This window comes from Salvelinus namaycush, chromosome 13, assembly GCF_016432855.1.
Source record: "Salvelinus namaycush isolate Seneca chromosome 13, SaNama_1.0, whole genome shotgun sequence".
Taxonomy (NCBI): Eukaryota; Metazoa; Chordata; class Actinopteri; order Salmoniformes; family Salmonidae; genus Salvelinus; species Salvelinus namaycush.
Window position 1 is genome coordinate 4,199,116 of NC_052319.1, and position 19,167 is coordinate 4,218,282.

General features: G+C 42.3%; 1 protein-coding gene across 1 annotated transcript in view; it reads left to right on the plus strand.

The window, feature by feature from the left end:
• dnah7 (dynein, axonemal, heavy chain 7) overlaps positions 1-19,167 on the plus strand; it is a 210,130-nt gene that overhangs the window by 26,969 nt on the left and 163,994 nt on the right. Inside the window, exons 16-19 of the mRNA XM_039006214.1 lie at positions 766-912; positions 1,340-1,660; positions 7,816-8,183; positions 15,918-16,104. Of these exons, the coding sequence (XP_038862142.1) occupies positions 766-912; positions 1,340-1,660; positions 7,816-8,183; positions 15,918-16,104 (1,023 nt within the window). The remainder of the gene's footprint in view (positions 1-765; positions 913-1,339; positions 1,661-7,815; positions 8,184-15,917; positions 16,105-19,167) is intronic.

Genomic DNA, 19,167 nt, shown 5'->3' on the forward strand with positions numbered 1-19,167 from the left:
ACTACCATCAATCGAAACTGCAATCTTCAATTCATTCAACACCCGAGTCCTAAACTCCCCTAGTGGCACCAGGGAACAAGATGCAAGGAATTTAGTAGGTTATTCCAACAATGTTGGCACTTAAACTAAAACTAAAGGATTTGGCTCATTCTTTTATACGTTAGCAACAAAATTAGGTAAATTGGAAGCTTGTGTAGTAGAGCTTTGTAAACAAAACATTTATAATTAAGTGATCTATGGGACTTTAATGAGGACCAGCAAACCTTTTGATACAGGATGCAGTGGTTAGTATTAAAACTCACCTGTGATAAAGCGAAAGGCACTATCATAGACGGCATCCAACGTTTTAAGAGTAGGGCTGCTGCAATCTGGTAAATGGTGTCACCATAGTCAAGAACTGTCAGGAAAGTTGACTGTACAATCTGCTTCCTGCTATTTAGGGTGAGGCAAGATCTATGTAAAAAAAAAAAAAAAGACTTTAAATCTTTGCTTTTCAACTAGCTCATTCATATATATTTGTTTAAACATTAAGTCTTTGTCAATCCATGCCCAGATATTTATAGGTGGGAACCCGATCGATGGGAGAACCATCCAATTAATAAATACAGTATGTAGTCCATCTGGAATGTTTTTGTGAGAGTTAGAGAGCAACATATATTTAGACTTGCACACTTTAAGTACAATACCACTGACTCACCTACTTTGATAGTGCATACGAACAATTATCTCCAAATGTGTATCTCTCCCACTGTATTTCCTCTTTAGCTGCGGTGTGAGAGGTTTGTGGAGGAGCTAGAGAGCTATGCCAAGCAGGCGGAGGAGTTTGTCACCTTCGGGGACCTGTCCGAGCTCAGCAAGTACCTGAAAAAGGCACAGACCCTTAACTCCAAACTGGACACCGCCATGGAGAAGGTGAGGAGGATTGGGACTCTCAGCTTTTCGCCAGGGTTTTATGCAATTAGCATGCTTGCTGAAAGGTGTTGATCTGAAAATAACAGTGGACAATAAAATATTATTGTTCTTCTCTGAAATGACTGTAGAGGGCAGCAGAGACAGTATAATAAAGTGATGATGAGTGTTTGTGTTTACATATGGTGTGCAGGTTCAGTATCTCCAATAACACAGACCCTCATATATTTTAAAAAACTTTCACACTGAGTAATTTTTTTGATAATTAATTGATTGCTTTCTTTTGTTACCACTGTAATTGCCCATGGTGTCAGCAGTCCACTTTGCCTTGACGCCTCTGTCTCATTTACATTACATTTACATTTAAGTCATTTAGCAGACGCTCTTATCCAGAGCGACTTACAAGTCTCCACCTCCCTTCCCCCTACAGATCGACGGCTTCAACCAGGAGGAAGAGGCCTTCAACTGGCCCGTGTCCCAGTACCCGCAGCGCAAGAAGGTCCAGGACCGCCTGCTCCCCTTCCTCCGCCTCTACGAGACAGCCTCAGAGTTCCAGAACCAGCACCGTAAATGGGTTCACGGGCCACTGTCCGCGGTCAACCCAGACAAGGTGGAGGGCGATGTGGGCAACTATTGGCGTGCCCTTTACAAGCTGGAGAAGGGTTTCGGGGATACGCCCAAGGCTCTGCACATTGCTAGCCGTGTTAAGGCTGAGGTGGAGGCCTTTAAGGAGCACATCCCCCTCGTACAGGTATGTAGCGGTTGATTGAAAATCTTTGCACTTGAAAACGTAATCTGCCTCAGACCACTCGTAGAACAGCTAAGTGTGTCGTTAATGCTTTTTTTGCCCTCCAGCGTCACTTTATACACAGAAGATCTCCTCTAAACTTATCCGTCTCACTGTGACCGCCGATAACTTCTGAACAAAGTTGACTACGAATACAAAGTTGTCAATGTCTTTGCAATTGATACAAACAAGCGATGTATAAAATTATGATTCAAATGAAAATCAAGATGAGTGCATTCAAATATACACTGTGTACAAAATATTAGGAACACCTTCCTAATGTTGAGTTGCACCCACTTTTTCCCTTAGAACATCCTCAATTCGTCGGGTGTCGAAAGGTTGACTCCAATGCTTCTCAGAGTTGTCAAGATGGCTGGATGTCCTTTGGGTGGTGGACCATTCTTATTTTTTGGGGGGGTGGATCAGCTTTAATATTGCGGCTTCCATCATTGTAATTGTCTGCATCATTTCCAACCCCCCCATATATATTTTGTTGTTGTTGTAAATATATATATTATTTTAAATATATATATTTTTTAAATGTATTTTCCTTGTTTATTATTTTCCCCTAACCATACCACCCCTCCCCTAATTGGAGTAAACTAATGGACAACAATACATAGGCTTCCATTTCTAGCTTATGCATACTACATACATTTCAAGGACAGTATATTTTACATCAGATATCTTTTGTTTGTTTTTTGGTGGACCATTCTTGATACACACGGTAAACTGTTGAGCGTGAAAAACCCAGCAGCGTTGCAGTTCTTGAAACACTCAAACCAGTGCGTCTGGCACCTACTACCATAAACCCGTTCAAAGGCCACTCTGTTTCTAGCTCCTAAGCAACTGCAGTATTTTTTTTGTTTTTGTTATTTCATTCATTATTAGGCCAGAACATTTTTTTGTGTTATGTGTTATTACATACAGCCTGAAAGATCTCCTTCCATAGAGACATCAGGGACTGTAACATGCTCTGTTTCACAGAATCATGGCTCTCTCCGGATATACTGTCCCCGTCCATATAGCCAGCTGGGTTCTCAGTACATCGTGCAGATAAGAAATAACTCTCCAGGAAGAAGAAAGGCGGAGATCTATGTTTCATAATTAACTACTCATGGTGTGATTGTAGTAAGGTACAGGAACTCAAGTTGTTTTGTTCACCCATCCTAGAATACCTCACAATCGAATGCTGACTGTTACCTCTCAAGGGAATTATCTTCGGTTATCATCACAGCCATGTATATTCCCCCTCAACCGGATACCACGACGGCCCTCAAGGAACTACACTTGACTTTGTGCAAACTGGAAACCGCATATCCTGAGGCCGCATTTATTGTAGCTGGGAACTTTAACAAATTAAATCTGAGGTAAATGCTGCTGAGGTTCTATCAACACATTGCCTGTAGTACTCGCGCATCAAACTCTCGACCATTGTTACTCTCCCTTCCAGGAAGGCTACAAGGACCTCCCCCGCCCTCTCTTCGGCAAATCAGATAACGACTCCATTCTCACTTCCTATAGGCAGAAACTCACACAGGAAGTTCCCGTGCTAAGGTCTATTCAATGCTGGTCTGACCAATCGTAATCCATGCTGAAAGATCGTTTTGGATTTGCAAACGACACAACAGTAGTAGGCCTGATTACCATCAATGACAAGACAGCCTACAGGGAGGTGAGGGCCCTGGCTGTGACATGGTGAGGTTGCACCCAGGTGCAGAGATGAGACCAGATGAGGAATTAGTAGTTAAGGATAAACATAATACTTACTGAGAAATGGTAACGGAAGGATCACAGTAACACTGGGAAAACAACAAACACTTAGTCTCAAACTCACTCAGGAGACCAACGCATACGGCACACAATTCAAGCTTAAGCAAAGGACAACAGAAAACACACCTCTTTGAACAGGGAAATCATATTGAGTAAATATGATTACTCAATATGATTACTTAATGTCTCTAGGATGGTCTCTGCCGCCCTCTGGTGACAGGTGGAACCATGACACTGGCGGAGTGATGCCAGGTAAATTACCTCTCCCTCAACGTTAACAAAACGAAGGAGCTGATCGTGGACTTCAGGAGACAGCGGAGGGAGCACGCCCCAATCCATGCTTCAAGACTGTATTGATCATGTGGACTGGGATATGTTCTGGGTTGCCTATGAGAATAACATTGACATATACACTGACACACAGACTGAGTTCATCAGGAAGTGTATAGGGGATGTTGTTCCCACTGTGACTATTATAACCTACCCAAAACAAAAAACGTGGATCGATGGCGGCATTCGCGCAAAACTCAAAGCACGAACCACCGCATTTAACCACGGCAAGGTGACTGGGAATATGGTTGAATACAAACAGTAGAGTTATGCCCTCCGTAAGGTAATCAAACAAGTACAGAGACAAAGTGAAGTTGCGTATCAACCGCTCAGACACAAGACGTATGTGGTAGGGAGTCCAGAAAATCACGGATTACAAAGGGAAAACCAGCTACCAGCTAAAACCAGGACACCGACGTCTTGCTCCCTGACAAGCTAAACACCTTCTTCGCCTGCTTTGAGGATAACACAGTGCCGTCGACGCGGGCTGCTCTCGAGGACTGTGGGCTCTCGTTCTCCGTGGCCAACCTGAGTACGGCATTTAAGCATGTTATCCCTTGCAAGTTTGCCGGCCCAGACAGCATCCTTAGCCGCGTCCTCAGAGCATGTGCAGACCAGCTGGCTGGAGTGTTTTACAGACATATTCAATCTCTCCCTATCCCAGTCTGTTGTGCCCACTTGCTTTAAGATGTCCACCATTGCTCATTTACCCAAGAAAGCAAAGGTAACTGAACTAAATGGCGATCACCCCGTAACACCCACTTCTGTCATCATGAATTGCTTTGAGAGGCTAGTTAAGAATCATATTACCTAACACCTAGACCCACTTCAATTTGCATACCGTCTCAATAGATCCACGGACGAAGTAATTGCCATCGTACTCCCCTATCCCATCTGGACAAGAGGACTAACCCTGCACCTTAGAGGCTGCTGCCCTATGTACATAGACATGGAATCACTTTAATAATAGAACACTGGTCACTTTAATAAAGTGTACATAGTGTTTTACTAATTTCATATGTATATACAGGGTTCTAGTCAATGCCACCCTATTAAACTACTGCTGTATATATACTATTCTATCCTACGTATTCTACAGATATACTAAATATTCTATCCACATACCGTCCATAATGTCTATACATCCCATCACACGCACATACAGTGCCTTCAGAAAGTATTTCGGACCCCTTGACTTTTTCCACATTTTGTTACATTACAGCCTTATTCTAAAATTGATAAAAAAAATTATCAGCAATCTACAAACAATAGCTCATAATGACAAAGCAAAAACTGGTTTTTAGACATTTTTGCAAATGTATTAAAAAAAATAACTGATACCTTATTTACATTAGTATTCAGACCCTTTGCTAATAGACTTGAAATTGAGCTCAGGTGCATCCTGTTTCCATTGATCATCCTTGAGATGTTTCTACAACTTGGTTCGAGTCCACCTTTGGTAAATTCAATTGATTGGACATGATTTGGAAAGGCACACACCTGCCTATTTAAGGTCCCACAGTTACCAGTGCATCTAAGAGCAAAAACCAAGTCATGAGGTCGAAGGAATTGTCTGTAGAGCGCCGAGACAGGATTGTGTCGAGCCACAGATCTGGGGAAGGGTACCAAAAAATTTCTGCAGCATTGAAGGTCCCGAAGAACACAGTGGCCTCCATCATTCTTAAATGGAAGAAGTTTGGAACCACCAAGACTCTTCCCAGTGCTGGCCGCCCGGCCAAACTGACCATCGGAGGAGAAGGGCCTTGTTCAGGGAGGTAACCAAGGACCCGATGGTCACTTTGACAGAGCTCTAGAGTTACTCTGAGGAGATGGGAGAACCTTCCAGAAGGACAACCATCTCCAAATTTGTCCAAATTTGAGAAAGTGAACGGATGATCTCTGCATGTGTAGTTCCCACTGTGAAGCATGGAGGAGATGTGACAGTTGTGGGGTTGCTTTGCTGGTGACACTGACAGTGATTTATTTAGATTAAGGCACACTTAACCAGCATCTATACCACAGCATTCTGCAGCGATACGCCATCCCATCTGGTTTGCGCTTAGTGGGACTATCATTTGTTTTTCAGCAGGACAATGACCCAACACACCTCCAGGCTGTGTAATGGCTATTTGACCAAGAAATATAATTATGGAGTGCTGCATCAGATGACCTGGCCTCCACAATCACCCGATCTCAACCCAATTGAGATGGTTTGGGATGAGTTGAAAAAGCATCCAACAAGTGCTCAGCATAACTCCTTCAAGACTGTTGGAAAAGCATTTCAGGTGAAGCTGGTTGAGAGAATTTCAAGAGTGTGCAAAACTGTCATCAAGGCAAAGGGTGGCTACTTTGAAGAATCTAAAATCTAAAATATATTTTGATTTGTTTAACACTTTTTAGGTTACAACATGATTCCAGATGTGTTATTTCATAATTTTGATGTCTTCACTATTATTCTACAATGTAGAAACTAGTAAAAATGAAGAAAAAACCTTGAATGAGTAGGTTTCCAAACTTTTGACTGGGTCTGTATATTTTTATTTTATTTAATCTTTATTTAACTTGGAAGTCAGTTAAGAACAAATTGCCTGTCAAAGGGCAAAAGGCCTCCTGCGGGGACAGGGTCTGGGATTTAAAAAAATATATAAAGTAAAAATATAGGACAAAACACACATCATGATATATATACTCCGGACTCCGACATTGCTCATCCTAATATTTATATATTTCTTAATTCCATTCTTTTACTTTTACATTTGTATAAATTGTTGTGAAATGTTAGATATTACTGCACTGTTGGAGCTATGAACACAAGCATTTTGCTACATCCGCAATAAAATCTGCTAAATATGTGTATGTGACCAATACATTTTGATGTTATTTTAGTAATATTTTGTCTTGCACATTCGCCCTCTGAAGGGCACATATACACAATCCATGTCTCAATTGTCTCAAGTCTGAAAAATCCTTCTTTATCCCGTCTCCTCCCCTTCATCTACACTGATTTGAAGTGGATTTAACAAGTGACATCAATAAGAGATCATAGCCTTCACCTACATAATTGAAAGAACAGGTGTTCCTAATGTTTTGTACACTCAGGGTAAACAGTAGGCTATAGGTCAAGTTAAATCATATTAATATACATTTTATGTTCAATCAGTTGAATTATTTTTTGCTACTTGCTACTGTCTGTAATCTATCTCAATATATGTTATGATGTGTAGCCTAACATGTACACAATGATGTGCCAAATCTGTGATTTTGTGCATTTTTATTTGCAGCCGTAGGTGGTAATATCTCTCTAGGAGCTGATTTTGTTGTCAGTATTGTGAAATAATTATGATGTTAAGGTAAGATTTTAATGGAGAAAGCTGATCCGAGAGCAGCGCTCCCTTTCTTTCGATCCTATCAGTAACTACGCACTTAGCAACCGTTCGTTTTGCGTGCGTGGTGTTTTGGGAAACGCATGTTACGTCTTCGGGCCGTTGTAGGAAAGATGCATTGTTTAAACACTTGTAAGCCTAAGTTCCATCGCTATCGGGAAACAGGGCCCTTTAACATCGCACCGACCATCATGATTTATGCACTGATTGATTATTATTCTGTCTATTACTGACACAGGAATAATTGATTGTATTCATGTAGCAGCACTTTCCACTAGATCTCAAATAACTTTTACCTTGTATTGCAGCGGCCAACTCATGTCACCCACACTAATCTTTTACAGCTAGTTCTCAACAGTATAAGAATAGCATCATACATTTCCCAGTAATATGAGGATACAAGTACACGATACAACAGCCTGTTGCTGTTGCTGTGTAACCCTAGATGCTGTGTAACCCAAGGCTCATTGACCCCACACTTAGCCAAGACACTGCATACTGGATGCTTCCCAAATGGCAACCTATTCCCTATGTAGTGCACTACTACTCTAGCTATGGGCTCTGGTCATTTAGGATGTAGGCACAGTATATGACACAAGAGACTAACAATAAACCAAATCCCCTCCAACTAAGGTGCTGTGTAACCCGGGGCTACGTGACCGCCACTGGAACACCATGTCAGCGGTGGTGGGCTTCCCGCTGCGTCCAGCCGAGGAAGGTGCCTGCGTGGCCCGCTTCCTTCCACTGCACCTGGAGGCCCACCTGGCCAGCTTCGAGGGCGTCAGCGAGGCGGCCAGCAAGGAGCACTCGCTGGAAAAGGCCATGGAAAAGATGGCCCTGGAGTGGGGCGACATGGACTTTGCCCTGCTGCCCTACCGCGAGACTGGCACGTCCATCCTGTCGTCGGTGGACGAAGTGCAGATGCTGCTGGACGACCACATTGTCAAGACGCAGACCATGCGGGGCTCGCCCTTCATCAAGCCCTTCGAGGCTGAGATCAGGTGAGGACGGGGGCGGTATAAAATTAGGTGAGCAGGTGAGGAGTTTAAATTACAGTTAAAAAATACTGTGCATTTTGTACAATATTCTCCAATTGAATCGTACACATATGGCAGTACACAGTACTTGTCTGGGTCATATTCATTTGGCACTAAATGGTAGAACATTTACTGAAACCGGAAGTTCCAATAAGAACTGCTTGTTTTTGTTTTCCGTATATATGTTTATTTTTTGGGGGGGGATATGGTGTGCACACTGAATATTCTCCCAATTACCACCTTTATTGACAACAATGGAGAATTTAATAAATCCGATTTTTAATATGAATTAAGGCCCTTCATAAACCCTGTGTCTTCTAGGAACATTTCAACCCACTTAATCCCAACATTACTTCCAAGTTTCACCATCATTGTAAAGGCCTCGTTATTTTGATGCTTTGGCAAAGTCATTTCTGAAGATTACTATTTATATTGATGTGATTAGTGATGTATTTACGTTTGTCCCTCATTTTAAGGCCAACCCCGTTAAGCAAACAATTTACCCCTTTAAAATAATGGACCATTCCACCAAGTTAAATTATTCACAGTAGGAGACATTTTTTGGGTCCTCTGAACAGCATGGTGGGAAAGGAAGTAAGTCATCTCTCTCTTTTTGGCCTATTAATAATTGTTTTATCATCTTTGACTGAGGTGTTCGAGCTCAACACATCAAGCCTGTTCGCTCAATTCACTTTAGGAAAACTGGAATTTGATTTAACTTTCATTATGTGTGGAACATATGTATAATTACTAATTTCATGAACACCATGTAGTCCCATGCTCTTCACCATATGAGGAGTAATGGCCGATTTTCACTTAAAACCTCAAGCCTGTAAATCGTCAACCTTGTTAGATGCCCAATGTTAACTTTATTAGTTTGATATTTTACGTGAGTTTATTTGTACAAGGGATACTTGATCAATGAGAACTTTTTGGATTTATCTCAAACATGCTTTTAAATAATAGTTAGGTAGTTAGCTACATAAGTGTCCGTAACAGAGTTGACAGACAGTGTGGTACAAGTGCAGATAAAATGCTCTTAGTTCATAGGATTTTAATCCCTGAGATGGGAAAAGGGGTTTTTCCATAGGCTAAACATATCCTTCATGCAACTGAATGTTGAAAGAACAAATATTTGAAAGTTAATTTCTTAAAAGTTTGCATGCCCAAAATGCACCCATTTCGTGGAACAATCCAACTGTTTACAAGGTCCTAACATACGCCTTGACTTTTTCCACATTTTGTTATGTTACAGTCTGAATTTAAAATGTATTCAATTTAGATTTTGTGTCACTGGCCTACACACAATACCCCATAATGTCAACGTGGAATTATGTTTTTAGAAATAGAAAGGTTTACACATGAATCAAAAATGAAAAGCTTAAATGTTATGGCAAGCCTAAATAAGTTCAGGAGTAAACATTTGCTTAACAACTCACATAATGGACTCAATAATAATGTTTAACATAATGTTTGAATGATGTCATCATCTCTCTACCCCACACATACAATTATCTTTAAGGTCACTTAGTCGAGCAGTGCATTTCTAACACATATTCAACCACAAAGACCAGGGAGCTTTTCCAATGCCTTGTAAAGAAGGGCAGCTATTGGTAGATGGGTAAAAAAAGAAGCAGTCCTTTCCAACTCAGTTGCAGGAGAGGAAAGAAACCACTCATGTATTTCACAATGAGGCCAATGGTGACATTAAAACAGTTACAGAGTTTAATGGCTGTGATAGGAGAGAACTGAGGATGGATCAATAACATTGTAGTTACTCTAACCTAAGTGACAGAGTGAAAAGAAGGAAGCTTGTACAGAATACAAATATTTCAAAACATGCATCCTGTTTGCAAAAGGCACTAAAGTTAAACTGCATAAAGTGTGGTAAAGAAATTTACTTTATGTCCTGAATACAAAGTGTTATGTTTGGGGCAAATCCAACACATCACTGAGTACCACTCTTCATAATATCCAGCATGGTAATGGCTGCATCATGTTATGGGTATGCTTGTCATCGGCAAGGACCAGGGAGTTTTTTAGGATAAAAAGAAAAGGAAAATAGCTAATCACAGGCAAAATCCTGGAGGAAAACCTGGTTCAGTCTGCTTTCCAAAAGACACTGGGAGACAAATTCACCTTTCAGCAGGACAATAGCCTAAAACATAAGGCCAAATATACACTGGAGTTGCTTACCAAGATGACATTGAATGTTCCTGAGTGGCCTAGTTACAGTTTTGACTTAAATCAACTTGAAAATCTATGGCATGACTGGAAAATGACTGTGTTGCAATGATCAACAACCAACTTGACAGAGTTTGAATAATTTTAAAATTAATATTGTGCAAATATTGTACTATCCAGGTGTGTAAAGCTCTTAGAGACTTACCTAGAAAGACTCACAGCTGCAATCGCTCCCAAAGGTGATTCTAACATATATTGTCTCAGGGGTGTGAATACTTATGTAAAATAGATATTTCTATATTTCACTTTCAATAAATGTGTTAACATTCCGAAAAACATGTTTTCACTTTGTAATTATGGGGTGTTGGTGCATGATGCGACTCGATTGATGATTTGAAAAAAAGTTGCCTGAAAGGCATGAGCTCTTTGTTTCTTGCACAGGCTGCACTTACTTCATTAGTCTCTCATTCACAATTTGACAAGCACTTGCTATTGCCTCTAATATCCCGGCAGCATCCCCCTAGTGTCCGTAATGGCCCCTAAAAAAATCCATGCCTTTAGTGGCCGTTGTGCTCTTGGGCTGAATTTAATAATCAGAAATCCCTTCGCCCGGCTGCATGTTCCGAAGCACCTCTCACTCACATGGCTCTCTCAGATATCTCAATTCTTATTAGCCAATGCACGTCATTTGATTGGGTTCTTCTCACAGGCATCTATCTCAGCTCTGAAGTAGGCTACAAGTGAAGACAGACACATCGGTGTCTGTCTTTCCGAGGCGCATATTGAAGATGTTAGAAGAACTGTCTACATTTACTTTTCATCAGCCAAAAAGACGAGTAGGCCTAACGAACAGCAAAAGCACCAGCCAAGTCAATCTACCATCCCCCATAGTACAACAATTGAACTATTCTATTTTGTGCGATAAATAAATATTCCAAACATTGTCTGGGACAGTTGTGGGTTGCGATAGATCCCAAATGAACACAACCACTCTCATCAAAAAAAACTCAATCCCAACCTGGACAACCTGCTGGCTACCCGCGGACGTCCGGATCAGGACCTGTCAGTTCCATCCCCCAGCACCTCCGCTCCGACACCCATGGAGCTGGGAGGTGCTGCGCTTAGGGCGACCGGAGGATGGGCCATTCCCTGCACCATCTGTGGCCGCAGAGGGCACACTGCTTGTCGGGTGGTTCCTCAGGGATTCGAGGCAGCAGGCAGGGCACTATCGTGTCACCACAGGCTCACCCAGAGCCCCCTGTTGCTCACATGTACAGTGGGGCAAAAAAGTATTTAGTCAGCCACCAATTGTGCAAGTTCTCCCACTTAAAAAGATGAGAGAGGCCTGTACTTTTCATCATAGGTACACTTCAACTATGACAGACAAAATTAGGAAAAAAAATCCAGAAAATCACATTGTAGGATTTTTAATGAATTTATTTGCAAATTATGGTGGAAAATAAGTATTTGGTCAATAACAAAAGTTTATCTCAATACTTTGTTATATACCCTTTGTTGACAATTTGTTTGTCAAATGTCTTCTGTAAGTCTTCACAAGGTTTTCACACACTGTTGCTGGTATTTTGGCCCATTCCTCCATGCAGATCTCCTCTAGAGCAGTGATGTTTTGGGGCTGTTGCTGGGCAACACGGACTTTCAACTCCCTCCAAAGATTTTCTATGGGGTTGAGATCTGGAGACTGGCTAGGCCACTCCAGGACCTTCAAATGCTTCTTACGATGCCACTCCTTCGTTGCCCGGGCGGTGTGTTTGGGATCATTGTCATGCTGAAAGACCCAGCCACGTTTCATCTTCAATGCCCTTGCTGATGGAAGGAGGTTTTCACTCAAAATCTCACGATACATGGCCCCATTCATTCTTTCCTTTACACGGATCAGTCGTCCTGGTCCCTTTGCAGAAAAACAGCCCCAAAGCATGATGTTTCCACCCCCATGCTTCACAGTAGGTATGGTGTTCTTTGGATGCAACTCAGCATTCTTTGTCCTCCAAACACGACGAGTTGAGTTTTTACCAAAAAGTTCTATTTTGGTTTCATCTGACCATATGACATTCTCCCAATCTTCTTCTGGATCATCCAAATGCTCTCTAGCAAACTTCAGACGGGCCTGGACATGTACTGGCTTAAGCAGGGGGACAGGTCTGGCACTGCAGGATCTGAGTCCCTGGCGGCGTAGTGTGTTACTGATGGTAGGCTTTGTTACTTTGGTCCCAGCTCTCTGCAGGTCATTCACTAGGTCCCCCCGTGTGGTTCTGGGATTTTTGCTCACCGTACTTGTGATCATTTTGACCCCACGGGGTGAGATCTTGCGTGGAGCCCCAGATCGAGGGAGATTATCAGTGGTCTTGTATGTCTTCCATTTCCTAATAATTGCTCCCACAGTTGATTTCTTCAAACCAAGCTGCTTACCTATTGCAGATTCAGTTTTCCCACCCTGGTGCAGGTCTACAATTTTGTTTCTGGTGTCCTTTGACAGCTCTTTGGTCTTGGTCATAGTAGAGTTTGGAGTGTGACTGTTTGAGGTTGTGGACAGGTGTCTTTTATACTGAAAACAAGTTCAAACAGGTGCCATTAATACAGGTAACGAGTGGAGGACAGAGGAGCCTCTTAAAGAAGAAGTTACAGTCTGTGAGAGCCAGAAATCTTGCTTGTTTGTAGGTGACCAAATACTTATTTTCCACCATAATTTGCAAATAAATTCATTAAAAATCCTACAATGTGATTTTCTGGATTTTTTTTTCTAATTTTGTCTGTCATAGTTGAAGTGTACCTATGATGAAAATTACAGGCCTCTCTCATCTTTTTAAGTGGGAGAACTAGCACAATAGGTGGCTGTCTAAATACTTTTTTGCCCCACTGTATGTGTTTATTACATTTCCAGAGTTTTCCCCGAATTCCCAGCCTAAGGCGCTCGTAGAATCAGGTGCAGCTGGGAATTTTATTGACCGTTCATTTGCCCATAGTTTAGGGATTCCCCTTGTTCCTTTGGATATGCCCTTCCCTGTGCACGCCCTAGATAGTCGACCATTGGGGTCAGGGCTGATTAGGGAGGCCACCGCCCCACTAGGCATGGTTACGCAGGAGGGTCACAAGGAGAGAATCAGTCTCTTCCTTATTGATTCTGCTGTGTTTCCCGTGGTGCTGGGCCTACCCTGGTTGGCCTGTCATGACCCCAATATTTCGTGGCAACAGAGGGCTCTCAAGGGGTGGTCACGAAAGTGCTCACAGAGGTGTGTAGGGGTTTCGATCGGTGCGACTACGGTGGAAAGTCCAGACCAGTTCTCCACCGTGCGCATCCCCTCAGAATATGCCGATTTGGCTCTTTCCTTCTGTAAGAAGAGGGCGACTTAATTACCACCCCATCGACGGGGGGATTGTGCGATAAATCTCCTGGTAGACGCAGCACTTCCCAGGAGTCACGTGTGTCCTCTGTCCCAGGAGGAGACGGCGGCTATGGAAACACATGTCTCCGAATCCCTGGGGCAGGGATACATTCGGCCCTCCACTTCACTTGCCTTTTTTTGCTAAGAAGAAGTATGGAGGTCTGCGCCCGTGTATTGACTATCGGGGTATCAATCAGATCACTGTGAGGTACTCAGGATACGCACAACCTGGTGCATATCCGGGAGAGGGACGAGTGGAAGACGGCATTTAGTACCACCTCAGGGCACTATGAGTACCTCGTCATGCCATACGGGTTGATGAATGCTCCATCAGTCTTCCAAGTCTTTGTTGACGAGATTTTCCGGGACCTGCACGGGCAGGGTGTGGTGTATATTGACGACATTCTGATATACTCCGCTACACGCGTCGAGCATGTGTCCCTGGTGCGCAGGGTGCTTAGTCGACTTTTGAAGCATGACCTGTACGTCAAGGCTGAGAAATGTCTGTTCTTCCAACAGTCCGTCTCCTTCCTAGGGTACCGCATTTCCACGTCAGGGGTGGAGATGGAAAGTGACCGCATTTCAGCCGTGCGTAATTGGCCGACTCCCGCCACGGTAAAGGAAGTGCAGCGGTTCCTAGGGTTTGCCAACTACTACCGGAGGTTTATCTGGGGCTTTGGTCAGGTAGCGGCTCCCATTACCATTACTGCTGAAGGGGGGACCGTTGCGACTGCAGTGGTCGGCTGAGGCGGACAGGGCTTTTGGTCACCTGAGGGCTTTGTTTACCTCGGCTCCCGTGCTGGCTCATCCGGATCCCTCTTTGGCGTTCATAGTGGAGGTGGACGTGTCTGAGGCTGGGCTAGGAGCCGTGCTCTCTCAGAGCTCGGGTACGCCACCGAAGCTCCACCCCTGTGCCTTCTTGTCGAAGAAGGCACAGGTGGCAGAGAAATCATTTGGTATTGTCGCATTGCACAAATCAAGAGTCTTATTTTTCGTAGCGTGACATTTCACATACTGGTGGTACGTGCGCGGGACCTTGTGCAAAGTGCAATTAAAATACCCTAAAATAAATGTGGGTGCATCAGGGAAAATGGATTCCAGTGTTCTGTGACAGATTATAAATCATCTCTGATGCCTTTGTTATATTAACTTTTCGTTGAATGTACACAACGGTAACAAACAATTGGGGGAACTCACGGGCAGATAGTAGGGTCGCAGTGACACAGAAAGCAGTTCAATGTCAGGGGTACAGAGTCTCTCTCTTACCAGGATCAATTTACACCACTGGTCCCTGACAAGCAGGCAGGCGCCCCCTCCGTGATGTTTCCCTGTGATGGTCAGATCACGGTCCGCTCTGACCAGTGTGAACCCGGCCGGCCCCACTTCCCTGTCCGGGACTCTGTCATCCAGCCAAGTCTCAGTAAACGCCAGCAAACAGACCTCCCGGTATTCATGTTGCTGCTGACAGCGTATCCGCTTTCCCCCTCAGTGACTGGGCGTTGATCAGCAAGGTGGTGTGTAAGGGAAGTTTGTTCTTACATTTTTTAAGTCTGTCTGATTCCCCCGCGTTTTCCGCTTTTGCATTTGGGTTTGTAATCCACTCGCAGACAATAGGGGATTAGATGGGCCATTGGGATATCCATTGCATTTGTGTGTGAGTTGCATTGTAGTAGGATTTCTTTTCTGTATTGGATTCCGCTGTCAGCAGCGTTTTCATAACTTAATCCGTTTGTAGCGGGTATGTACACGATCAACAAGATCAGTCTAACACCCCGCCACTATAAAGCAATCGTTGACAGATGGTTTACAAACAAAGTGTAAAAACAACAAAGAACACCACAACAAACCTCACACACACTGCTGGATGCAACAGCCGGGCCACCAGAGCCTTTACACACTGTATTTATGACACCTTCAAATGGACTAGATACATAAAGTACTTTAATTTCTAAACGGTAAAACAGATATGAAAATACCCTCAAATAAAAGGTAACATTCTGTACTTTCACCAAATATAAAACATTGGATCTCAGATCACAAATAATTTTTTGATACGGTGTGCCCTAATGAATATGACCCTGATTTATTCATTAATTCATCCATCCATCCCCAGGGAGTGGGAAGGCAAGCTTCTGCTGCTGCAGGAGATCCTGGACGAGTGGCTGAAGGTGCAGTCCACCTGGCTCTACCTAGAGCCCATATTCAGCTCCCCAGACATCATGGCCCAAATGCCAGAGGAGGGACGCCGCTTCACTGCCGTCGACAAGACCTGGAGGGACACCATGAAGCAAGTCTCTCTGGTAAGTAGTAACAAGCACACACTCATACATCAGTTATTAAGGGATTGAATTTATAGTGTTTTTCCAGTTGGCACATAATGTAAGGCGGGTAACTCACTTTCGACTACCGACATATGAATTCAGAGAGCTTGGTATCCTGATCTGTGCCTACGTGCGTGTAGGTTTACCTGTTTTGGACTTTTGACTGTCTAAAGAACTAGAGCTATGTGATGGCGGCCTCGGATATAGCGTGTTTGTATATCAATTTGCCCAGGCAAAAAATATGGATATTTCGGTGCATGTGCAGGATTTTACTTTTTTAATTAGCTGAATGCCTGCTGTGCTGAGTAGTCCACTGCCGCTCCCCCTTCCTTTATCACCTTTGTCTGGTCACTGGTGTAGCCTACAAAACTTTATGTTGTACACAAAACTGTTTAACCTCTAACACCTCCCAAACCCGGATCCGGGAGCACCCCCATCAGTAGAAAAGCTACTAGCATAGCGTCACAAGTAAATACTAGCATCTAAATATCATTAAATCACAAGTCCAAGACACCAGATGAAAGATACACTTCTTGTGAATCCAGCCATCATTTCTGATTTTTAAAATGTTTTACAGGGAAGACACTATGTAAATCTATTAGCTAACCACGTTAGCAAAAGACACCACTTTTCTTACTCCACCATTTTTTTACTGCATCAGTAGCTATCACAAATTCGACCAAATAAAGATATAAATAGCCACTAACCAAGAAACAACTTTAAATATGTTATCAGACTGTCATCTGATATTGTATAGCATATGTTTTGTTAGAAAAATGTGCATATTTCAGGTATAAATCATAGTTTACCATTGCAGCCACCATCACAACTCTCCCCAAAGCGACTAGAATAACTACAGAGAGCAACGTGTATTACCTAATTACTCATCATAAAACATTTCTTAAAAATACACAGCGTACAGCAATTGAAAGACACAGATCTTGTGAATCCAGACAATATTTCAGATTTTCTAAGTGTTTTACAGCACAAACACAATATATCGTTATATTAGCTTACCACAATAGCAAACCACACAACAGCATTGATTCCAGCCAAACATAGCGATAACGTATTCACCACCAAAATATATTAATTTTTCACTAACCTTCTCAGAATTCTTCAGATGACAGTCCTGTAACATCATATTACACAATGCATATAGAGTTTGTTCGAAAATGTGCATATTTAGCCGCACAAATCGTGGTTATACAATGAGAAAAGTTGCCAAGCTGCCCAGAAAATGTCGGGCGCCATCTTGGAGAGGCACCTATTCTAATCAATAAATAATCATAAACTTGACTAAAAAATACAGGGTGGACAGCAAATGAAAGACAAATTAGTTCTTAATGCAATCGCTTTGTTACATTTTTAAAATTAACGTTATTGCGCAACACAGCGTGCGCTAAAGCAAGGCTACACTGAAATTAATGGCGGCTTATGCATTTAACATTTTTCAACAGAACAACGATTTATCAGCATAAATAGTTCTTACTTTTTGATGAACTCCCATCAGAATCTTGGGAAAGGTGTCCTTTGTCCAAAACAATCATCTTTTGGTTGAAAGATGTCCTCTTGTCCTGTCGAAATAGCCGCTAACGTTCGGCATGTGCCGGAAAGGTGTCCAACTCTTGAAAGCGCGTCACAAAGAAATGCCAGAAAATCGCAATAAACTGATATAAATTGCTATAAGTCGGTTTAAATTAACTACCTTATGATGTCTTTAACAACTATAACGAATAAAAACATGACCGGAGATATAGAACTGGCAAAACGAAAGCTTGGCAGGAGGCCACTCTGATGTCCCTACTGCGCCAAGCGCACCGTTGAAAAGGACGGTACTTCCGCTCCAGGGTCTTATATAAGGTCCCAGATTGCGCAATCCACTCCATTCAAATTCTCACCACTTACTGACATCTAGAGGAAGGCGTATGCAGTGTTTGTAGCCCCACAGCGTACATAGGGACTTATAAACTGACCCCAGAACAGGGACCTCGATTTCAGAAATCTCACTCCCTGACAGGAAATGTGCTGCAGAATGAGTCCTGTTTCACTCAGAGACATAATTCAAACGGTTTTAGAAACTAGAGAGTGTTTTCTATCCAATAGTAATAACAATATGCATATTGTACGAGCAAGAATTGAGTACGAGGCAGTTTAATTTGGGAACGAATTTATACAAAGTCGAAATAGCACCCCCCATAGGCTCAAGAAGTTAATAAACTATTGCATTCCCTCAATAGGCTATTATGCATAAGCACGATTTCCTACAAACTTCATGTTGTACACAAAACTGTTCAATTGCATTCCATGCTTCAGTAAGCATAAGCACAATTTCATGTTATTTTTCATTTAAAAAAGGAGGGGAGTAGGCTACATGCAGCTATGTACATGTTTTACACAAAATACATTATCAACATGTTCGTACAACCTTTGTTGTCAGAATAGCAAATATGAGCACGACACAAACAGGCAGTCTAGCAATTTCTATTTATTCTTAGCTGCTGAATTACATGCAGCTATGATATCGGTATATAGTGCCTTCAGAAATGATTCCAATCCCTCAACTTTTTCCACATTGTTTGTGTAACAAAGTGGGATTAAAATAGATTTAATTTACATTTTTTAACAATGTTCTACCCAAAATACTTTGATGTCAAAGTGGAAGAAAAATGTGATTTAAAACATTCATATATTTTGATTTAGATAAGTTTTTCAACCCCCCCCTGAGTCAATACATGTTAGAATCACCTTTGACAGCGATTACAACTGTAAATCCAGGTTTGCGAAGTTTCTAAGAGTTTTGCAAACCTGGATTGTACAATATTAATATTTTTACAATTCTTCAAGCTCTGTGAAGTTGGTTGTTGATCATTGCTAGACAGACATTTTCAAGTCTTGCCGATTTTCATACCGATTTTAGTCAAAACTGTAACTAGGCCATTCAGGAACATTGCTCGGTAAGTAACTTAAGTGTATATTTGGTCTTGCGTTTAGGTTATTGTCCTGCTGAAAAGTGGTTTTGTTTCAGTGTCTGAACTAGAT